Below are 25272 nucleotides of genomic sequence, written 5' to 3' on the forward strand. Positions count from 1 at the left end.
TGCGCTAAATCAGAAATCAGCTGCGTCTCCCCCTCCTACGGAGCCCATTTCAGCACCGTGTCAGTAGACAGTTGCAATCCTACGAACGTCGTTAGCGCAGGGCACGCGTGTTCATGTAAAGAGGAGTTTCGGGAAACGCTCCAAAGAAATTTACCTTTTTGAATTCTTTCATGTCTTCTTGTTTCTTTTTTTCCTCCTTCTCACTGTAAACATAAACAATACAATTGTCAGAAACGCCAAGGTCAGTAAATGTTCAGTTTTCAGTATGTGACTAAAATACCACATACAGGTGACATAACAATAACCTTCGATGTTTACTGACAAAAAACACAAAGGTTGAGTTTGTTTACCAACTAAGTGAAGATGCTAAAAAAAATGCTAAAGATGGAGCTTACTGTATCTTATAGGTCTTATTTGTTGGCTGCTCAGAATCAGAGTCCTCTGGCTCTTCCATCGTCTCACAGCGCCTGAATGACGGGAGAGATTAATGTATAACTATATACATTTTATACTGATGATTGTGTCCCCTCGAGCAAATTGTTGATTCCCAAATTAAATGAAAAGTGCAACAGTGGACTTGCATTTATTGTGGTTGTGGATGCATATGGACTCATTTCAAGAAAGCCACGTAGATGTCCCATCTATGCTCATCTAGTATTTCAGTAGATGCTTTTATCCAGAGCAACTTACAGTTAATTAGTTTAGATTGGCATTAAGGCATCTTGATTCCCAAAGACCTCTTGGTCAAATCAGCCTACATGCAGTGTGTCGACATCGGGGATCAAACCCAGAACCTTGCAGCTCTCTGACCTGAACTGAGGGTCGGGGTTCATGTAGCAGAACCACTCTTCAGGAAGTTTATCGTTGTTAATTCCATCCGGCATCCTCCGCCACTGCTGACACTTATCACACTGGGCCCAGTTCTGATCCGGGCGTTTTCTGTAGAACATTGGTACACAGAACCACTCAACAACGTCCTCATAAGAGCGTCCAGTGACAGTAGACAGCATAAGGATGCTTAGCTTGACCAAACCACAAGTACCACAGTATGAGGCAGCAGTGAATGAATGCAGTTCAAACAGGTCAAATGAGATACATCTAGCTGCAGCCATTGAAGATCAAACAGGCAACTTGGACCATATGATGACGATAAGCGATCTTATTGGGACTTACTGTTCCTCCTCAATGGGTACGTTGTTGCTGCGGTTGCTGTTCTTTCTCTTAAACCGAATTTCTTTACAGTATTCTTCTAACTTGGTTGCAACATTTCTGATGGTGTTCCTGTAAAACAAACAAAGAAAATGTAAGACTTGTTGGTAAGAGGGACAGTGTAGTGGTTAGGGTTGATTAGAGGTTCTGGGCTTAAACCCCAATATCAACAGCATACTTCATTGATCTTCAACCAGGGGCTGAACTGCAGTGGGTCCCAGAAATGATTTCACATTTCAAGCATTCAAGCATCAAGCTTTTTTTGGTTTGAGTTGCTTGCGTCTCTCCGAGAGTTTATAGTGTCCCACAATTCCGCAGAGCTGGCAGGACATTTTAGTAACAAAACCTGGCTTACCAAACTTGCATATCTTTCAGACCTTTTCTCTGAACTGAACGGACTGAACAGTTTTATGCAAGGACGCAAGCTTCTTCCATGTTTATATCGGTGGAAGAATTAAATTAATCTGCGGTCCTGTCTCCACATCTGACACACACAATTATGGCACATTTAGTGGCACTTGGTGGTGAGTTTTGGGAAGCACTTCTCTGAGGCTGAGTTGTGGTGCAAAGATAAGACCTGGATACAGTTCCCACTCAGAGATAATGTAGCAGATGGATGTAATTTAACAGTGTCAGAGGAAGATGCCCTGATTGAACTATCCACTGACAGTACCTACGGAAACATATAATACAAAGTCTTGATCTCTTGTGAGAAAGACTACCCTCAATTAACATCCAAAGCGATGAGGAGCCTTTTGCCACCATATACTTAAGTGAAAGCAGATTTTCCTCTCTTGCCTACCTTAAAGATCCCATGGCATGAAAATTTCACTTCATGAGGTTTTTCTACCATTAATATAAGTTCCCCTAGCCTGACCATGGTCCCCCAGTAGCTAGAAATGGTAGCTAGATAGTGCCCGAAAAACGATTACTAGGTATCCTGCTCTGCCTTTGAAAAAAAACAAAGCTCAGACGTGCCGATTTGGAAATGTTACCTCCCCTTCTCTGCTTTGCCCGCCCAGAGAATTTGGCCCACCAATGAGACAGTGAGCTACGACTGTTGTACACTTCTTTGTTACTTGGATAACTGTTCTACTGTTGGTGTTATGGCGCATAACACGGTTCTCTGACGTCTGTGGTACTCCACAACGACTCGTAGTGGATGTTATCTCAGCCATGGTTGAGAAGGAATTGGGGGAAAGGAACTTTGGCTTTGACTCCCTGAAGTACATGAGCCACGACATGGAGGAGAAAGGGATTGTCGCCCGTGATTACTCCCACTGGAGCCCCGCTGCCCGCTGCCGCGAGGCACCACCACCTCGGCACTGTCCGCTGCCCGCTTCCAAGACGGTGGTGCCTCGGCAGCGGGGCTCCAGTGGGAGACAATCGCGGGCGACAATCCCTTTCTCCTCCATGTCGCGGTTCAGTGTACTTCAGATTGATGGAAGTGGAAGAACCAGAGACGTCGGAGAACCCAACGCAGTCGTTTGAGATTCATATCGTCTGGAGGTGCACACAGCTTTTGGCCGTGATAATATATATGAGATGGTAAAGATATCTATGTATAATATGATAATATTTAGATATAGAGCTCCAGGACTCCCACCCGAGCACCCGGAGTGTTCTAGAATATTTACAGAACATGGCCAATGGCTGTGTGCGCCTCGCCATTGCGATACAGCCACTGTAAACAGAGCGCATGCCAGCCAGCTCCTCCTAGCTGAGTGTCGATGTGTCCCTGAGCAAAACACTTAACCCTAACTGCTCCAGACGAGCTGGCTGTCGCCTTGCATGGTTGACTCTGCCGTCGGTGTGTCTATGTGTGTATTAACCGATGTAAGTCGCTTTGGATAAAAGCGTCTGCTAAATGCCCTGATTGTAATTGTGTTTTATAAGATATTCTAGAATACTCCGGGAGCTCCGGCTGGAGACGTGGAGCTCTATGTCTAAACTATATAATATAGCATATGGACATCTATAATAACATTATGTATATTATCACGGCCCAAAGCTGTTGAAGCCTCTGGATGATATAATGAATAAACGACTGCGTCGGGTTCTCCAACGTCTCTGGTCGTTTCACATCAATCTGAAGTCGTGGTTCAATCTAGACTTCAGAGAGTCAAAGCCAACACGGGTCTTATTATGCAAACCCGCACCAGCCAGTACCCGCAAATTATATTCCGCACCCGACCAGTCCCGCTACAAATAGATACCAACACCCGACCCGCACCCGAAGGAAAATTAGACACATTAGATGGAACAATGCAGAATTACACAAGTGTTTGGCGTGGTGCTTTAGATTGCTTGCAAAAAAAAGCACATCATCCACTGTGGACGGTTTTAGTTGACTCCTCCACTCCTGAATATCTTATCCAGCACCGGAGAAGTCTCGCTCGCAATCGCAAAACCCGCGTCCGACCCGACCAGCACCGGTATCTGACACTCATTATTTTTCCCCTGTTTCATCCAAACTGTTCGGGTCAACCGTCGGTTACCCGAACCCTTTTAGGACTCTGGCCGAGATAACCCCCACTACGTGTCTTAACGTGTTGTGGAAGTACCTGAGACGTCCGAGAACCTGACGCAATCTTTAATTCATAATATCATCCGGAGGCACACACAGCTTTTGGCCGTGATATTATATATTATATTTATCACACGGCTCTTCTCAATGCTGTGGAACGCTCCGTTCACTTGCATGGGCCTTCATAACTTCCGGCAGTGATTTTCTTTTTTATAATTCACCGTTGCTAAGCATATAATGACCGCTGTCAAGGAAAGTGGATTTTTTGCAGTCTTTCGTATCACTCCGCAAGTACTCTGGTAACTTATCAACCGCGACGCGACGTCGACGTCTTTGGCAGACTATTTCTCTGCTGGTCATCACTACGAATGCCGGTAACAAATTAATTTCAAAAAGACACACCGTGCAAAGTTATTTTTTAGTTTTGGCAAGTAGCCGTGTAATAAGCGGGATAATGTATAGGACGTCGCAGTCATTATTGAAAATAAGCCCTGACAGGGCGAACCGGACAAGCATGCGAAGCGAAGGTGTCTTGCTTCGCCATGAAGGGGCTTATTTTCCCGATAATAACCGGCGTTCTATACATTATCCCTTACATATTATATAGATACCTATATATTATATAATATTATTTAGATATGGAGCTCCGGGAGTCTGGAAGCGGCAACAATCACTTCTCCTCCATGCTGCTGTTCACGCTGGACTGCAGGGAGTGAACGCTGATTGGCTGTTAAGTTACGTCCCTCAGGGAGTAAACACTTATTGGCATTGTGGGAGTTGTCCTCTTCAGTCCACAAGTTCCAAATAGTCACTGTCTGCCTTTTCTCGGTCAAGAAGGCACAAATTTAGAAATTTATGTTACTATTCGACTACATATATGACCCATTTTCAATACAGATTCATGTCTCCACCGTTGAAATTCTCCTTTAAGTTAAGTTCAGCCGAGGCCTTTTTATGAATTTAGCCGTCACTTTTAAAGAAAGAAAATCTATAAAAAAAACGTCAATTGAACGAGTTGTTTAAAGCAACCCCATTACAGATAATGTATAATTATATTGCTTCATGGGAGTGTGCGTGCTATGCGTGTGCACACGTTACTGACAATTAGGCCACATCCTAAAAATAAGATTAACATCAGGCCTAACTTTGGGGTGGGGCGTGGGGGTACGTGCCCAGGGTCTCCCTCAGCCTAGGGGTCCTTGGGCTGAAACAGGTTGAAGAGCTCTGGTCTACATGTTGGCACTCTTGAGCCAGATTCTAACCTTTTCCAGCTACTGAAATAATCTGAAATGTTTCACTTGCAAATGTGCATGAATGTTTGTGTGTGTACAACTAAATTCTGATTTAAAAGTAAAAATTAAGCAGGCAGGGCAAAATAAGGCCGGGCTGATGGTTTAAAACTAGGCACAACCTAAATACAGTATGATAAATGTCGAATACGAATGAATGACTGTGAAATGATGATTTGATCCCGATTACCTCTACAGGCCGTACCTGAAGTTTTCGGTGTACACAAAGTCCTGTTTGTTGTCAGTTGGGTCAAGAAAATCACATTCAATCACACCAATGACTCCGATGCCTCGATTGTTGTTAGCCTGTTAGGAGCACATGCACAAATGTTTAACACAACAGTAGGGCTGCATGATCTATAGTTTTCATATCGAAATCGAGATGTGCGATATTCGTATCGCTAAAAACAGCAAAAAACTATATATATTTTTTTTTAATAACAATGACTTATCTACAAGAGAAATCTGTCTGATACAACATAATTTAAGGGTTCTGCATGCACAGCGAACCCCCAATCACTGATCATGTTTACCAGTTTATGATCAGACAACCAAAGCAATTATAGAACAAAACTTCCAAATGGGCCAGTCAGTTGTATGGAATTATTTTGGTAACAGAAAAGACGACATTGACCAAAAGCAGGTTCTTTGTCGAGAGTGCCTTGCAATTGTTCAACAAAAAGGCAGCACGACTAATTTATTTTCCCATTTAATTCGCCGCCATAATGCTCTGTATAACAAGTGTATAAAGCTAAATATTGCAATTCGTATCGCAGAATATCTATAATCTGAATACGATTTATTTTCCAATATCGTGCACCGAAGTATGAATAATAAGAACTAATAAAGAGGCACATTTTAAAATATCGCACAGTAGCACACACTCACGTCTTTTTGACAGCCGACACGATGATAGGCCTTGATGAGTCGGTTCTTGTGGTACATCATGAGGCCATAATGGTCCTTGCTCTTTGTGTTGTACCCAAAGGTGATGGGGATTCTTTTTTTCTAGAACGGGACCTAAGGAACAATTTGGACCAGGAAGTCTGATGCATTTCATGCATAAATAAACCACGCCCACACACACAGAAGAAGACTGGTGTGAGGAGTCTGATTCTCTGATGCATGTTGTAATGTTGGGTGATACGGTGGCTCCGTGGTTAGCACTGGAACCTCACAGCCAGACGGTCCTGGGTTCCATCAGGAGGGTTTCCACTGTTTAACCGGGCTGCTCTGGTTTCCCCCACTCCGTAACACATAACCTCACAACACTAGCTCCTGGTCTTCCTATAACCGAGGCAAGTGTGCTTAAAACTGGAGTTGGTTCCCAGATGCTACACTGTGTGGCAGCCCACTGATCCTGGGTTAAATGCGAAGAATGAATGTAAGACCACTTTTAAAGATTTCTTCTTCTGCAAGAAGAACCTTCAACGTTTATGGACATAAAGGATACGACATAAGAAGGCTTGTGGAAATCTCTTGCGATGTGGGCCAGGCTCTTAGAGATGAGCTGAGTCTTCACCTTCTGTCCTCGAATGTTGATCTGCATACGAGGCTTCATGTAGAGGACGCTGCAGTATGCCTACGTTTAGAATAGATACAAAAACTCAATACAACCTTTCATAGATACAAGTATGCATATCACTTATACAACAGCAAATAAACAATTAAGTTTGATCTAGTCGCTTGTTAGGCATCATAAATATAATAATTGTCTTTATTGGTAAATACGTTTTATTCATTCAGTATTTACAAAGTGCTTTAGTGCATAGCATTTTACAATGCACACACAAATGTTATCCTTTACATTAACAAAATTAAACCAAAGGGTTTAACTGTGGTCTCACAAATACGGTCATCTTAATATCTTCATTAATTAATGTTGCATTATGAACGTCTGCTCTGTATTCGGTATGTGGTTCTTCCCCCAGAGCTAAAGGGTGTTTATGTGTACCATGCGGCCAGCTGAGGTCGCTACAACTTACACGCAGCGAGTATTTACTATCAGGGTCTGAAGAGTCCAAGTCATCACAGGGAATACGGATATCGTAGCGGTCCGTGATGAAATCAATCGCTGGCTTCCCTGAAGATGTCCTATGGTGAAAATATGAATAAATAAATAAAGATTGCAGATACAAATACATGAACCAAGGTTAAATGTCTTTGCAATAGTGTTCATATATAGTCTCGTAAAAATATGCATCAATATTAGACATTAACAAAACAAACTGGATTTAAACCAGGGATGTGGTTTAAATCAGTCGGTAGCACTGGTGCTCTACCACTGTAGAGCACCAGTGCTCAAACAGTTTGTTTGTGGAAATTTGGCAGAGTTGTGGTCACTGCATTAATTCAAAACCACAACCACAATCTGACCACATGGGTTGCAGCGAGAAAGTTGTGAGGAGGCTACATAATCCACCTCACTGGTTGAACATGCAAAGGTTTGCCTGGTTAACCCTAATTGGGATGTACCAAGTCATCAATCCATCTACGAGTTAGTAGAGCAACCCCCAATTGTCTTGGTTATGAAGAAAGATGGCAGCATCCGATTCTGCATTGTTTTTCAGAGGATAAATGCTCACACAGAGTTGGTTCATTATCCAATGCCCAGGCTAGTTGACCTCATCTAAACGGTAGGCCCGGCCAAGTTCATCACCACACTTGATTTATGCAAAGAGTATTGGCAGGTCCCCTTGGCAGAAGAAGCAAAGCCTTTAACAGCCTTCAGGACACCGCAAGACAAATGGTAGTTCAGTGAGCTTGATTAAGCGAGCTTGTTCAGAAAAAGGGCATTGGTTTAATTAATTTGAAATAGAACGGGCATTGACATTGGCGCCTGGTAACCAATCGTATGCCTGCCACGACACACCTCCGCGTCCGCACGCTCTGCGCGCGGTGCATGATCCATGCTGCTCTTTGTTCTCATTTGCTTCAGCTTTATGTGACTTTTAAGTGAAAAGGCTATGCTTAAAGTAAACAATATGACCTAATTTGATCCTACAGTGTGGTTACACTGCACATTAAAATTGATACTGCAAAATGATAATCTTAAAATAGAAGATATACTGTGTCTCTAGCATCAAACAACATGCATAAACGGGTAACTAAGTGGTCTCGGAGAGGATCTTTTTCTCATTCATTTGGACTCGGTCTTGACTTGGACTAGAACCTCTTTTGACACGGCCCCGACAAGCAGTGCAGTAAAGTAAGACCCCTGATGCCCCCTGGGGCTGGAGAAGAGCCATACAATTCTGCTTCCGATTCGCTTTTGCGGGAGCCAATCACCAAGCTAGCTTTTCCCCCTGGGGGGATATTGGCTGGTTTAACACAATGACGACAGGGAAGCAATGGCAAGTAGCCAATTGCGTACTGAGTCATTTGAACTAGGCCCATTTATCACGCCTCTTGTGCTGAAGAAAATGACAGCAGCTTCTCCAGACCAAGCTCAATCTACGATGGAGCTTGGTCTGGCAATAGCCAGGCTACTGGTTTTGTGTACACTCCACATCTATATCGGCTGACACTGTACTCTACAATCATGAAGAATGCTGCATGGCTACAAAGTTTCATTCACTTTGCACTTTCCTAGCGATAAAATGCCAGCCTGTTGGACTTTCTATTCTTTGCACCCTTACTAATTTTACATGTTTTTCAAGGCTACAAATTTAATCAACTTTTGGTCGTCTAGTTTTGAGATGTGGCCGAATTTGAAAAAACAAAACCTTGAGGGTTCCTACCGATGTCAAGGGACCCTTGAATAGTTAAAAGACTCATACTAACAATTATTAAAGGTTGGGTAGGTGATTTGCGAAACGCCAGCAGATTTTGAAAATACACAACTCAAATGGTCCTACCCCCTCTCCTTCAACGCTGACTCTGACTCCACCCATTCCAAGTATCTGGACGCGCAATCATGCACGAGCGCGAACAGAGATGCGCGAGAGCGAGCCAGGCTAGCGTAGGTTTTCGTTTAACAACATGGCACTACATTCAGCTGTAAGTTGCACCCAGTACCGCGGGAAGTAGGGGCGCTGGGGGTGCTGCAACACCCCCTGTCCGAGGCCCTGTCTTATCACAGAAAACGATCATTTGTAAAAACTCCGGCCAAAGTGGAGATTTCTGAAAACGCCAGTTATGTGTTGCCGTGTCAACGGGGAGAAACGGGATTTTAGGTTCTGAAGCGTCACATTATACACCAGGAAATGCTTAACGTCATGTGAGCGCCCGCTGTACCGTATTGGTCCGAATATAAACACAAACCCCATTGTAAGACGACCTATATTTGGAAAAAAGATTTGAAGACCAGATCCGGTTTTTATGAATAAATAAATTGTATTCATTGAAATAATATACGAAAATAAAAAGGCATCGAATAAAACACTGCATTGCCACTAAACAGTAGTGCAAATAGGCCGTACTGATGTGTACACCAAAGACTATTCCTGACACTCCTCTGCCCCGCTGTGTTCGCTCTGGCTGTGGTCGCTCCGAACTGTTTCGGCCCGTGGCAAAGCGAGTCATCCTCGCTGCTGTCCAAGGCATTTTGAGACGCAGCATTTATTTAATGCTCATATGACCTAGTGCTGAAAAAAGGTTCGAAAGCAGCGCCTAGGATTATTCTTGATTTCAGTTTTTCTCTTTCAGCGTTTTTATTATCAATTACTCTCTGAAAAAGAGTTTTCCTTCTCTTTGCTGGTGGTGGTGGTGGTGGGGATGGTGGCGTCTTGTCTGCCATGGAAATTGTCTTCTACTGCTAGGTCCAAATGTGGATTAACTAGTTCCAGTAGCTACCGCAGGATAACAACAAACAGGAGCTTGCTCTGGGTCACGAGCTCTGGGTCACGAGTACTGCACGAAGGGGTCGCGCGCGGGGCGCGGGGGAGGGGGAGTGCAGTACGACCGTTTGATTGACGTACTTACTGTCCAATGCAACTCGGTGGCAATGGAAATGATTGGCTGGAGTTTTTCGAGCCCTGCCCGTTCCACAGATGATTGACTTGTTTAATTTTCATGTCAGTACTTCTAACTCAGTGGCTGTAAGCGGGTTATGATAAGGATTTCAAGTAATTTTGCAAAAATGGCCAAAAAAGCGAATCACCTACCCAACCTTTAATTCAGCCTATCGTACCGAGTAGGGCTACGTATCGCCACTGATTTCCTGAAAAGATTTGATTCCGATTCACAAGGTCAAGATTAGATTTTATTTCGAATTGATTCAATATCGATTCGGTTAGGGATATTTCAGTTGCAATACCAATTTTTCTTGGATATGAAATAGATGATCATAGAACTAATGCTGTATATTGTACAATGAACCCTCTAACCTGGTGCATTATTAAAAATATTAATGTTTGTATTAAAAATCTCTCTGAAGTACCAGAGACGTCGGAGAACCCAACACCGTCGTCTATGTGTTCAAAATATCATCTGAGGCGCACACAGCTTTTACCCATGGCATTATAAATTATATTAGATTTTATCGATATTATAGAGCTCCGGGAATCTGCAACACTTTCTCCTTAGTGTTGCTGTGATAGGCTGTCACGACAAGCAAAGTGTTTGCGTGAGTATAATCACACAGAATCGGCATCAACTAAGTCGTTTGCGCTGCACCATTCATCAATTTGTGTATTTGCCTCTCTTTGAATTACAGGACTCAATAGGTCTATTTTAGCCTCAAACATTCTAAAACATTATTTTGTGGCCGTCCCGACCATAGGCTGTTCAATGTCTTGACACGGCCGTGTTCTGTGTGCTTAAAGCTTTAATGAATCGGTCCTTCAGATAAGCCTGGTAACCATGGGGATGAACCCAGACCTGCGGAGGTTCCAGATGATGATCCGGGTCCCGGTGCTGGAGCCGGATGACTCGATAGCTCGGAGCTCAGTGAGCAGCTCTTCCTCAGTGTTGAAGGGTGAGTGTTCCAGTATGTCCCTCAGACTGGCCTGGTGCTCCTCCATCAAACTGAGTAGTCACTCGGGTCAAGGAAGTTCTTACTAGGCTTGACAGATGTAACCGATATTCTCCTCTCCTTGGACTGAGAATACCCCCTTAACATCTGGTGTCATAGCAGGAAAACCAGATCCAAGTTTAACAATATCATGTTGGAGAGCCACTGCAAGGTTAGGTTCAGCTACTTCTTTAGCTTTGTCTATACTGGTGCCCAAGGATATTATATATGCAGCATATGGAACCAAAAATACGATTTTGCCTTAAACCCACCCCTCCCACAATTTTATCGAAACTAAAACAAACTAAAATCCCAGCCCTAGCCAAGGAACTAAATATGGCTTAATTAACATTTCCACTGTAATTTACTTCATGTAACAGTGATCCAAAACACACGAGAGCAATGACCAGGAACACAGTGTAGACCCATTTGACATGCTTAAAAGGATATACTGTTTTTCTTCCGGTTTCTTAATGCTTATGATGGGAACATTGATCTCCGAGGCTCCGGTCCTCTCCAGGTAAGTCTGTGACAGCATGCCAACACACAGGTCATTCTCTGATTTGGATAAAACAATGGCATCCTGGCCCAGATGCATTGAGCCAGACTTGAAACCGTTGCCATAAATTCCAATGGGTTGTTTGCCCTTCACAACTTTTTTGTCGCTGTATCCAAAACTGTAAGGGAAAAGTGAAAATATGTTCATGCATTTACCACTAAACTCACGACAGGGTCATGAATAACTAAATTCCCTGATTATGTGATATTATAAATAATCATCAATATTGTAAATAATCACCTGAGCATCCGATGCATCGACTTATAGTTGAGTCCGTTTCCGTTGTCCATGAATGTTAGACACTCCATGCCTTTGATCTTGGTCTTATCGATCCATATCTGTTTGGCATTGACATCAGTGTCGTATGCGTTGTCTACGGGAAGGATTAGGGACAATATTAAAAAACGCTTTAAATCAATCTCTGTACAAACATAAAACAGCTGCTATATTGTAATTAGGTGAATATATTATACCACCAGGTGTGAGTGTGATTAGCCGTTCTAAAGGTTTTGAAAAAATCTGCCCCATATGACATCACTAGTGGGCGTGTCCACCTAGATCTGTGCTGGATAGATTTTTTAAAGAAATTCTCTGCATTGTGAAGATGTCAAGTGAATATCCGGTCCTAGGTGACTTAAAGCACACCTCTACAATCTACATAGGGCTGCATCATGCATGTTATTTGAAAAAAATCATATTGCGATATTTTGTCTTTCGGCGCTATCGTATTCCAAAATAATTAATAATTCTGATTTTGTAGCGGAGTGCATCTGCATAGATCCGTATTTTTTTTTGCTTTGGCTTTCCATGGCATTTAGAGTTGGCTTTGCACTCGTTACAGTAACAGTAACAAATCACACAAACTGAAGTGCAGAAATATAAAAAAGAACAAATAAGTGCAACCTGACCAAATGTCAGTGTTAGTAATGGAAAGCTCTAGCTCCAGCCTGCTTTAGCTTGGGAGCCTGGCCGAAGGACGGCGTGCTGAACCGGTTATCCAGCGTCTTTCCCAAAGCCGTAAACACGGCCTGGGTCCACGTGTTGAGGGGCGTCATATCTTTCCCTATGAACTCTGCGCTCTCCTTAGTAATTTTGCGGTGCCGTTTTGAATCGGGTTGATATACTCTCGAACATTTCAGTCAGTGATCCCTGCCGGATTGTATTCCCACTTGTCAGGTTTGTCGCGTAAATGTGAACCCCACGTGGCCCGGTGTATCCGATTCCAATATATGATTTTTTTGATTTTGTAACATTAAATCGGCGGCGTGTACGAGGTGGTCAGGCTGGAGGAGCTCCAGGAGCCTCTGAACGGGGTGCGGTGCGCCTACCTGAGAGGGAAGCCCAAGCTGATTAAACGTTTGAAGCCAATTAAACGTTTAGCCCTTCTGTCTACGACTGCTTGGCCTTTTAAAGGGGACGTATACCACCAGGTGTGAGACTGATTAGCCTTACAAGCCGTTTCGAAAATCTGCCCCATATGACATCACTAGTGATGTCATATGGGGCCGATTTTCATAACCTTTTAGAAAGGCTAATCACACTCACACCTGGTGGTATAATATGTCCCCTTTAACATGATCAGTGATTGGTGGTTCGCTGTGCATGCAGAGCCTGCATGTCCCTCCCTAGCAACAAACTCTTGTGTTTCCAAGAACCCTTAAATTTGAGTAAATTGTGTTACATCAGACAGACTTGTAGAAGAGAACCGTACAAGGTTTTATTTCTTTATTATTTAATATTGCACCTCCAGCGATACGAATATCGCAAATGAGTGTATCGGTATTTCGATACCAAAATAATATATATTGTGCAGCCCTACTTCTACATTCCAGAAACTCAAACTGAATTATGCTGCCACATAAACAAAGTTAAAGGAAGACTCACCAATGAGTTCAGCAATAGCACTGAAGGGCCCGGTGTGGCTGGTAGAGTTGGTGTGGAGATACTTTTGACTAAGCTGAAATAGGAACACCCATCAGGATTACAAACTATACATTTTTGTAAATGTTCTGGTGATTTTTGTAATTGTTTTGCGTAGTAAACTCATCTTATAGTTAGCAAGTTAACATGTTACTTCGGGGCTATTTCCTTAGAAGGAAATTACATAACATCAATAAACGTGAATACAACTTTAATGGATTCACTAAGGCGTGAACATGATTTCTGCTTGGGTCAAGTAGATTTTCAAATAGAACTGTGGGGAAGACAACTCCCATGATCCCCACTCCTTCAAATGAAACCCCTAGCGCCAAACATTACATATCATACCTTTAATGACCTCCAAAAATCTGTTAAAACATAAGATCGATTGCTTTAAATTACATGATTAAACGTATGCATTTCTCTTTAGATTTCACGCCATTCATCTACCCTTGCGTACTCTTCATTGTGATTTAATCGATATTGTTCCATCAGCAGCTCTCTTAGGTAGAAATTGGGTTAGCTATATAGTTAATTCTGTAACTAATAGTAACTCATAGCACGTGATTGACAGCTAGCTTTGGTTTTTGACAGATTCAAATATCAAGGTAGCCTAGCGCTGCTGTAGTGAAGCTCTACCCTCACCACAGCGACACATCGTACCTTTTTTTACAAAGCAATCCTGCCCCAACTGGTTTTATGCAGATGCCTCAAAAAAGAAGCTCCAAAATACCCCCTGACTTCCGTTGGATCCTAATCCTAATACACACAGTATAGGCGACTGGATGGTTGTAAATGCTCCTCATACAAAGAAAGAAATAGTATGACTGGAGTTAGGTATTATGCAACTTATCTCTGGAATGAGCTGATGTCAAATCTGAAACTTAATCAGCACCACACCCTTCTTTGGGAGTCAGTTACTTCTCACAGATCTCACAAATCAGACTTTAGATTATTAATTTAAAATCTAAAATCTGATATCAGACAAACTCAAGTCTGGGTGAACGGTTGTTACACTTCAGTTGTTTAAACCAATCCCTGGAGGCAGGGATCTGTAAGCATGCAATCGTCATCATTTTCAGGGGATATGCCAGCTCTAGTAAACTAGTGCCAGTAAAGGTTTCGAATGAACAGCATGTAGACTGGCCACTATAGAAATACACTAATTGAAGTCCCCTCTGAACAATATCTGCAGACACAAATGGGCGTTCTCGTGTGGTGGGGGTTCGCGTTTACGCAGACTGGAACGCCCCCTTCTTATTCTTCGTCGCCTTTCTCGCTGAACTGTATTAAAATGTCAAAGTGTAATACTCCGAAACCATGTGAATAGTGTTATTTGGAAAATAACTTCACTTGGTGTGTCTTTTTACAATTTATTCTTTACCAGCATTCGTAGTGTTGATCAGCAGTGAAATAGTCCACCAAAGACGTTGACGTCGTTTTAGCAACCGAAGACGCTGGGGTTGACAAGTTACCGGACTACTACCCATGCAAGTGAACGGAGCGTTCCACGGCATTGAGAAGACCCGTGTAATAAAGGCATATAATATTTATGTTTATGGCATAGATTTCTCCTCAGATTAGGCCAATAAAGCAATCATAACAAAAAAAAAACGCTTGATCAAAGGCCCTGCCAGCAGGAAGCTCTAGATGTAGATGCCAATACCAGCCAAGCCAGCGCATGTGTATGGAACAGGGCCAGCGTGGGCTTTGGGTGGTGGCTGTTGGCAGTGAGTGACTGCTGGCAACCACAGTAATTAGTCGCATAGTAAGGAATTTGGGCCGACGCACTTAAGCACGTAAGGGGGGATATTTTACCGCGCAAGGGGGGGTTATGTATCTTGCGTGCTTACGCGTTACGTCTAAAGGCGGCTGCATGCTTCAGCGTTGGTGTTACGTTGTTGCGCAAAATTTACTCAAAGCAATTCATGCTCCCTTTTAGGTTGCGCGTGTTGCGCGTGTTGCCAAGCAATTTACCGCCAGAACAGTAGGTGGAGTAATATGTGGAGTAAAGTTTTTCGTTGAAGACGACCTCGAGAATGACGTCTTTGTCTGTGGGAGTCGTTGGTTTGTTTATGTGCCAAAGTTTGATGATCTCCTTTCGCGAGTCATCCGATATCTTCCCGACTCTCACCAAAACCGGCCCTTGTCAGGGAGCAGCTGGCAGATTATTTTTTGTCAGATGCTGGCGTGTTTCCCCACCAGTACAATGTGCTACGATTGGGTATGCGCACTGACCAATAAATATATATACATTGGTCACTTGGAAGCATGACTTTTGATTCATTAGTTATCATGTTACACAAGTTACCTAATTTGGTTTATGTCAAACTCATTAATTCATATCCATATAAAATGTTTATACAACAGCTACTGCCTTGACAGATGAATTAATTATTTAAGTGTAGGACTATAGCCAAAGGCTTTAAGCTATAGCGCATAATGTCCACATAAATTATATGGTAGGCAGCATTATTAGAGAAAAGGGGTTTATTTATCAAATACAGAAAATAGTCCCACCATACACGCACACATTTTTCATTCACTACACACTCACGCTTTCAAATTTCATTCACTCAAAGAGGCTACTGAACTTATGTTTCACACAGAACATGAACACTTATGTTTCACATAGAACGTGAACACAAAACATTACGTAATTAATTCAAATAGGCTAACACTAAACCAAATAAGGCCAGTAGGCCTAGAACGAATATCGGGTGACAAGATCATTAAAATGGCTCACAATCCACAGAAAAAAAGCCAATCGAGCAATTATGCCAAGGAGAAGGGATTTCAGTTACCTTTACTCTCAGTTTGGCAAGGACAGGTATGGTGGGCAAGGGGTTCTGATGTATGAGAGACTCGCTGAGAAACTAGTTCAGTACCAGGCTGAAAACCCAGAAGCTACAACTTGTCATCAAATATATGAGGGTGTTGGTAAGCCTCTCATAATTGCCATTGTAACACCTCTGATGAATCGTGTGCACAAGGAAGTACAGCAGTCTGGTGAATTGGTTTTTGTGGATGCGACTTCCAACACAGAAGAGCACAATCTGAAAGTGTTTATAATGTGCACACACAGTGTATCTGGAGCACTACCACTTGGTATCTTCATCACTAGTGATGAGCAAGAAAGCACACTTAAACAGGGTTTTGAAATGCTTCGCTCCTGTTTACCTCAGCATGCGTTCAATGGCCGTGGCCCAGAACAAGGACCCCAAGTCATCCTCACAGACAACTGCAAAGAAGAAAGAAATGTACTGAAGTCTGTTTGGCCATCTTGTGTTTTACTCCTTTGCATCTTTCACATGCTCCAGCAGGTCTGGAGATGGCTTCATGAGGGTAGCCATAATATCAACCAATCAGACAGGCCCCATATCCTAAACCTTTTTAAGAAGTCCCTACATGCCCAAACAAAGCAAGAATTCGACAACTGTTTCAGTGCACTTTTGAATGATGACCAATGCAAACGATACCCAAATCTACTGAGTTATCTACACAATCTGTTCAAAGACAAAGAAGCTTTTGCTCTATGCTTCAGAACAGAACTACCTGTTAGAGGCAATCACACGAATAACTTTGCAGAGGCCCAGTTTCTGGATATATAAAATATATATCAAAAATCAAGGTTTGCCTTTGCATTTGTTGCCTTTTCTACAATACTGAATTTCTCTCTCAAGACACATACATACACCAACATCAATTTACTTCATATCTTACTTGTGAATCTATTATTATTATTACATTACACTTAGCATGTGACAATAAGCTTATACTTGTGTCCATTTCATTATTTATTAAGAAATTATGGTAGCAGCTAGTGCATACAGAACCTTGCGTACTTCCGAGGGCAAGTTTTTCCACATTCTCCCAGTCACTTTGGAAACGTGTCCAATGTCTGCTTCATTTCCCCCGTTTCCAAGCTCTTTTATGACATCGGACTGTTAAACATAGCAATGGCAAACGGTGTTACATGGCAACCATTCATATGGAGGGAATATATTTCTTGGCGGAAGAATGATTATCTATGAATATATCGTTACATTTTTCGTTGCTGTGCCTTTGTTTAATGAAATCTTGCTAGATCAACGTAGTAACCGTTTAAGAAAAGCAATAAGCCAATCGAGTCTGTGCTTTGTACTGCATAATAAATCCCCTTAGCTGTTCGATTAGCCTACAGTATAAAGCACGGCCTCTCTGGGCTTATTGCTTAAATATAATATAATACATACAATAATAGGCCTATGTCACACTTCCTGCTTCCGGAACGCGTAGTAGGGTAATCCAACTTCCGGTCGCGTCCAGCAGCAACAACAATGGCAGCTCCCTTTCGCAGTTGTTCTTGTTGTACCGTGTTGCTCTACATCAGGACGTATACAGCCATACCTCAGCTTCCACGCTTTCCCGAAGGACAAAATAAATCTTGGTTGAGATATTTTTTTGCCCAGTACTGTCCTAACGTGCGAGTGATTCTAGACGGCACAGAAATCAGGTGTGAGGCACCCTCATCACTCACCCTCCAGTCTGAAACATTCTCCCACTACAAGAATACCAACACCTTCAAAGGTCTGATTGGCATTGCTTCATGTGGAGTTATCACCTTAATTTCTAAGCTAATTTCTAAGCTGTACACTGGTTCCATATCAGATAGAGAAATCACACAGCAGTCAGGAATCCTTAGTCTACTTCAGCCAGGAGATGCATGCATGGCTGACAAAGGCTTTGTTATCGACAAGATGCTTTCTGAAGTTGGGGCCACCCTCATAATGCCGCCATTTAAAAGAGGCGCCAGGTTAACCAGTGAGTATCGCCCAACTTAGAATCTTGGAGAGGGCCATCAGAAGGGTCAAAGAATATCATATCTGGGACACAACCATTCCTCTGACTCTTTCAGGCTCTGTCAATCAGCTGTGGGTAAATTCTTGCTTGATGTCTAACTATCAAGGTCCTTTAGATGTTAAGGGTGATGTCCCAGTGTTACACATTAAAACACACATGACGTCACATGACTATTTTCAAACGTTTATTAATGTTCTTTGTTTACATTTAGCAGAAAGAAATTAAAATGGTGTGTGTGTTTGTGTCCGTCCGTCCTTTTCAAATGTTTATTTAATGTTTGTTTCCAGTTCTTTTTTTTAAATTTACATATATACATATTTACATTTAACAGAAAGAAATGAAATGTTCTGTGTGTTAGGCAAGGCAACTTTATTTAGCACTTTTCATACACAAGGGAAGACTCAAAGTGCTTCACATATAAACATTGTCATACAATAAAATAGATAAGTAAAAGAAAACATATGCAGAGAAATGAGTAAAATAGAAAGTTAAAGGCATTTAGTATTAAAATAGAAAATAAAGGCAAAGTTAAAAAAGCTTTTTAGAAAGTGCAATGTATTTAAGATGTAGCAGAAAGCTAATGCAAACATAAAAGTCTTCAGGCTTGTTTTAAAGGTGCTCAGAGTGTGTTACCTTAAAACAAATGTTCAGGAATGTTCGTTTCCAATTCTTTGATTAAAATATTTACATATATACATTTAACAGAAATAAATAAATGGAATGGGGTGTGTGTATCCCTCGGCCATATTTACTTGGCATTCAGGAGGTATGTGTCCATGTATGTGCTCAAATAAAACACCTAACCCAAACCTTGGGTTTCCTGACCACAAGTTGGTCAATGGGTTCCGGGCGAATCCCCTGGAGCGAATCCCCTGGAGCAAAAAGAAAAAATATGTCAGCACATAAATCATAATGTCAGTGTAGCAACACTTAAGTCAGTGTTAGTCGCGTCTGTCTATATACAAGAACTTCGAATACTATTATTGAGTAGACTATACAGGATGTTTGGCTAGGCCTGAGGTATACACATAAACCTGTGTCCTTGGTCCACGTCTGCAGAACACTGGTGCACGACAGAGGTGTTGGCACGCTTTTCTCCCCTGTGAAGTGGTTGTCATGTGTCTGGAAGAGCAGATATAAAACAAAACATGACAATCTGCAACAGCAGACATGAAACAAAACATTATCATCTGCAACAGCAGATCTGGAGAAAGAGAGAGCATTTTGGAACAGCAACAAGAAACCATAATAATAAAAAACACACAGACTGAACATGCAACTAAATCTGTGAAGGTCTGAAACCATGCTCTAGGCTATCCATTATGCTACATATTACGAGGTGGGCCTGTTGTTTGAATCACAAAATGTAAATCTAATTAAAGTGGTCAGAAAGGTAGGCCTAAGTAACAGTCCCATTGATTCACAAAAGACTATGAAAAGCGTTTTTCTTCTGGGAACAGTAGCAGTTCGCCCGAACTGCTACTTCCAAATTAACTAAATCTGACACTGCAGTAAGAGGGAAAGATTAACACACCATACAGCAAAATGTATGGGCATTGGTAGTTTATGACAGCCACCCAGCCACTATGTTCTGACAGTAGCCTGGAGCTAATCTGACATACTATCGACACTTACATGTACGGTAGGCAGTGGCTACCTACCTATACCAAACCTCTTGGGGTTCGTCAGGCAAAGTTTCAGAGACACTCAAACTAAATATGTATTCCTACCAGTGTAAAAAAATATTTTGCGATTAATTAAAAAGGATACGTTTTAACTGACATGTATTACACTTAGTGCTATCTGTCACAGTCAAGCTACACAGTGTCAACAGATTTGAAACACTTACCTATGTAATTAAAAATGTACTTCTCCCAGAATAACTTATATCCTTTGCGTAGTTTAGATGTTTCGACACGTAAGTGCTGATTTACTATCCTTAGGACGTCGTCGTAGGACAATTTAGGTAGGTTGGAGAGACTTGGTCCAAAGGTATTGATCTGCCTCCGCCATGGTAAACAGCTTAGCTAAGCTAAGCGGAAGAGCAGTTACCCTACTCCGCGAGCTTCTTCCGGTCTTCAATTGTTCCGTGACATAGGCCTATAGCAGATGATCGCGTCGTCCGTTGCCGGGCAGGTTTCAAAAAACATTCGCGCTCATGTTGCCAAAGACGAAATAACATAATACAGTTAACGGATCGCTAGATAATGTAATGTTTTGTTGGGTTCCTTAATAAACACACGATGTATCTTGGAACAGACATCAACATGCAGCGCGCCAATCCAACTGCGCATGCTCCGTGTGACGGTCTAATAACTGATGTTGATATCATTACAGATAACACTTGTTTTTACTTTATATTTGTATTGTATTTAATTGTTTAATCAAATTTAGCAAGTAAACTGAGTGTTTAAAGCAGGTCAAGGACGAAATAGCACAATACAGATAACGGATCGCTAGATAGAAGGTTCGCGAATGTTCACGTCATTCGATGCGATCGTCCGTTGCCAGGCAACGGACGAAGCGATCATCTGTTGCCAGGCAGATTTGGAGTGGATTACGTATGGATGACGCGCCCGGTACAAATTTGGCAGCCGGTACAAATTTGGGACTCTCTAAATCGACGCCACTTCGACCTGGGCGGGACTTTACGTCCTACGTCACTCGCTATGGGTTTGCATGTGTGCGCGTAGCCGTTTGTCTCAGGGATCTGTGCACGAACTCCCTTGCACTACAGATTACGAGCGTCAGTGTCGTAGGCCTACGCGATGGAGGGTGGGTGACATTCCTACAGTCTGTGATGATAGGCTATATTTCTACAAATTACTTACTATTACTAGCGATTAACATGACGAAACAACACAAACTAAGCTAACATTAGACTATAGCCATACCAGATAACGCCATACCAGCTAACCCTAACTATTTCTATTAAACTCTGAACCATTTTGCAACAGGTAACTGTGTGTTGGTGCGTCTTATTGCTTCCCACGTCTGCGTCTGCGTCTGCATCTTTCCCACTCCTGGCTAATAGTTTCAGCTTTTGTACTGTATATCAGAAATGATCACCCTGTACCACACTGCTGACACCTGTGTGAAGTTGGCCCCCCGTCTCATTCAAAATATTAAAATAACACTGCTGTTCGTTTGTGCTAGGTTTGTGCTGGTTTGTGCCGTAAAAATTATCGTTTGTGCTGGTAAGGATTTTGAGTAATTCAAAATTGCATTTTCTGGCATGTGACGTCAACCAGCCCCCCGTTCACGCCCAAATCTCATCAAAATAGTCCCAATCGTTAGTGCTACGTTTGTGCTGGTTTGTGCCGTCAAAAGAAATTGTTTTGCTATTATGGTTTCTTAGTTTTTCCCGTTTGATGTTTCACACATGACGTCACTCAGCCCCCCGTCCTCCTTCAAATCGCGTCAAAATGGTCTCTATCGTTAGTGCTACGTTTGTGCAGTCAAAATAAATATTTGTGCAACTATAGTTTAAAAGGTATTCCAGTTTGATTTTTCTCACGTGACGTCACTCAGCCCCCCCTCCATCTTCAAATCGCGTCAAAATTGTCTCTATGTTTAGTGCTACGTTAGTGCTGGTTTGTGCTGTTAAAAGAAATGTTTTTGATACTTTACTTTTTAACTAATTAATACAACTTTATTTTCTCTTCTTGTTATGTAAACAGTCCACTTGTTATGCAACCATCACCCCTAGAACGGTAAAAAAATCGTGTCAAAATGGTCTCTATGTTTAGTGCTACGTTTGTGCTGGTTTGTGCTGTTAAAATAAATGTTTTTGATACTTTACTTTTTAAGTAATTAATACAACTTAATTTTGCCCTCTTGTTATGCAACACAGCCCACCGTCAACCTTCAAATCGCGGCAAAATGGTCTCTATCGTTTGTGCCAGGTTTGTGCTGTCTTGTATTCTTGTTACTCGTTGCGTTCTCGTCATTTCAGGTTGTGTTCATTGTATTTCTCCGTGCTACGTATGTTCATTGTTTACTCGTGTTTCTGACCTCGGACTCAACCTGTGTGCCCTATTTGGATTATGTTTGCTTACCTGTGTACCGTATCCTGCCAGTAAACGTTTGTTCTTTATTCAACTAGGCCTACTGAGTTCTGAGTCGTGCATTTAAGTTCTGCACATCACCTTCAATTCTTAACAACTATAGTTTTTAAGTGACTTAAATTTGTATTTGGTAAAGCCTTGATTGGAATAGTCCTATTAAGAATTGATGCGTCGATGTCATGAGGTTGTATTTTAATTGTTCAAACACTGTCTCACAAGGTCTTACCTATACAAAAAAAAAAAAAAAAACTTCCTGTGGCGAGTGAAAAGTGGTAAAAATAGATATAGGCAGTTTCTTCTGCTTTGCCGGTCAAGTGGTACAGTGGTATGGTTGCCTGCTGCTCTGGCTGAGTGCACATTCTGTGCATCTATTTGTTTGTGTTTCATCTCATGACCCTGCTACTTACAGCAGATACCGTGACAAGTGGCTAATAAAGAATATTACATCTAAATCAAAACCAGACTGAAGTGAACCAAACTCAAATGTATTTGAAAATAACGCACAAAAAACAAGCAAACACCTCATATAAACAGGACATACAAATGTGATGATTGGGGAACAATCAATTATTTTGACGGCACAAACGATAGAGCCTATTTTGAGATATCAAAGTGGACTGTGGGCTGGTGAGGTCAAACGTGGGCATAATAAAGCTTTAACATTAACTTAAAAACTATAGTTGTTAAGAATTGAAGGTGATGTGCAGAACTTAAATGCACGACTCAGAACTCAGTAGTTGAATAAAGAACAAACGTTTACTGGCAGGATACGGTACACAGGTAAGCAAACATAATCCAAATAGGGCACACAGGTTCAGTCCGAGGTCAGAAACACGAGTAAACAATGAACATACGTAGCACGGAGAAATACAATGAACACAACCTGAAATGACGAGAACGCAACGATCGAGTAACAAGAATACAAGACAGCACAAACCTGGCACAAACGATAGAGACCATTTTGCCGCTAGGTTGACGGTGGGCTGTGTTGCATAACAAGAGGGCAAAATTAAGTTGTATTAATTACTTAAAAAGTAAAGTATCAAAAACATTTCTTTCAACAGCACAAACCAGCACTAACGTAGCACTAAACATATAGACCATTTTGACGCGATTTGAAGATGCACAGGGGGGCTGAGTTACATCACGTGAGAAAAATCAAACTGGAATATCTTTTAAACTGTAGTGGCACAAACATTTCTTTTGACTGCACAAACCAGCACAAACGTAGCACTAACGATAGAGACCATTTTGACACGATTTGAGCGTTCTAGGGGTGATGGTTGCATAACAAGTGGACTGTTTACATAACAAGAAGGGAAAATAAAGTTGTATTAATTGCTTAAAAAGTAAAGTATCAAAAACATTTCTTTTAACAGCACAAACCAGCACTAACGTAGCACTAAACATAGAGACAATTTTGACGCGATTTGAAGATGGAGGGGGGGCTGAGTGACGTCACGTGAGAAAAATCACACTGGAATACCTTTTAAACTATAGTTGCACAAATATTTATTTTGACTGCACAAACCAGCACAAACGTAGCACTAACGATAGAGACCATTTTGACGCGATTTGAAGGAGGACGGGGGGCTGAGTGACGTCATGTGTGAAAAATCAAACGGGAAAAACTAAGAAACCATAATAGCAAAACAATTTCTTTTGACGGCACAAACCAGCACAAACGTAGCACTAACGATTAGGACTATTTTGATGAGATTTGGGCGTGAACGGGGGGCTGGGTGACGTCACATGCCAGAAAATGCAATTTTGAATTACTCAAAATCCTTACCAGCACAAACGATAATTTTTACGGCACAAACCAGCACAAACCTAGCACAAACGAACAGCAGTGTTATTTTAATATTTTGAATGAGACGGGGGGCCAACTTCACACAGGTCACTTCCACACCACAGAATGGTAAACTGTTTATCAGTACGGGTGTCGTTCTCCCTCCCACGCAATTCTCTTTGTCTGGTGTTTGATCTTTAAACAAATGAGTGTTGTTGAACTGCACTCCGACCTTGCCTTGTTTGCACAGACAAGATCCAGTGTTTCCCCCAGCACTGTATGGTTAAGGCGGCCGCCTTAACAACAATAGGTTCCCGGTCTGACTACCGATATATAAAAAAAATAAAAATATTTTTCTATATATTATTTCGAACTGAAACCCTCACTGAACTGAAACCTGCAGTGCCCCGAGACAACCCCCCCCCCACAATATTGAATGATGAAAAGTTGTAAATGAAAGGAGCTACACCATAAAAAAAGATTAAGCTGGTTTGACCTCTGAGAGTCACACGGTCTGAGAGATATTCAATCTTGGAATTGTTTAGACCATTTGAAATTAGAACGTTGAATACGTTTTAATTGTAATAAATGTAAGCATATCTTGGACATAATTGTTGCTGTAAATTGTAGTTGGGATGCTGATGGAAAGATAAAATGGATGATGGACCTATCAGCGATGACAGGAAAGCTATTGTCCCTATTTTACATTTCAAGAAATCATCTCAGAAATGTAAATCGGTTTGTTTTGTTTATCGTCCTCCGATGCAAAAACAAACGTCATGAGTGGAGTGTGGCGGCATCTTAGAGAACCGGTCATCACAGCTCGAGCCAAACTAGGGGCCTTTACTGGGGGGTAGATGGGGAGACTCAGAGAAATGTTAAACCTCCATCTCAACTCCATATCTATTGAACTAATGTTGACAACAAAGTGAAAGTAAAGTCAGTGTTGTACAGCAGGTGCACAGTAGACTATTGAGATATGATTGGTAATCAATCACAATACCTTCGTGTCCCCTTTCTTCGCCCTTCTGTAGCCTCTTCTACATACTGCACCTCATCACCCTCTCATAAGACCAAATTATATAATATAAACTCACCTAAGATCTATTTAGTG

General features: G+C 41.8%; 2 protein-coding genes across 3 annotated transcripts in view; both read right to left on the reverse strand.

The window, feature by feature from the left end:
• The window catches only part of LOC115533112 (MORC family CW-type zinc finger protein 3), a 267109-nt gene that overhangs the window by 226973 nt on the left and 14864 nt on the right, over positions 1 to 25272 (reverse strand). The gene's annotated exons all lie outside the window — the stretch shown is intronic.
• Positions 1 to 25272, reverse strand: part of LOC115533109 (MORC family CW-type zinc finger protein 3) — a 113556-nt gene that overhangs the window by 5847 nt on the left and 82437 nt on the right. The window contains exons 11-13 of one of the 2 annotated variants that reach the window (XM_030343369.1): positions 811 to 939; positions 396 to 467; positions 155 to 203 (exon numbers count right to left, since the gene is read on the reverse strand). The exons of the other annotated variant lie outside the window; for it this stretch is intronic. Of the exons in view, the coding sequence (XP_030199229.1) occupies positions 155 to 203; positions 396 to 467; positions 811 to 939 (250 nt within the window). The remainder of the gene's footprint in view (positions 1 to 154; positions 204 to 395; positions 468 to 810; positions 940 to 25272) is intronic. 2 annotated transcript variants of the gene reach the window in all.

The sequence above is a fragment of the Gadus morhua genome, chromosome 20, assembly GCF_902167405.1.
Source record: "Gadus morhua chromosome 20, gadMor3.0, whole genome shotgun sequence".
In the NCBI taxonomy this organism is placed as follows: Eukaryota; Metazoa; Chordata; class Actinopteri; order Gadiformes; family Gadidae; genus Gadus; species Gadus morhua.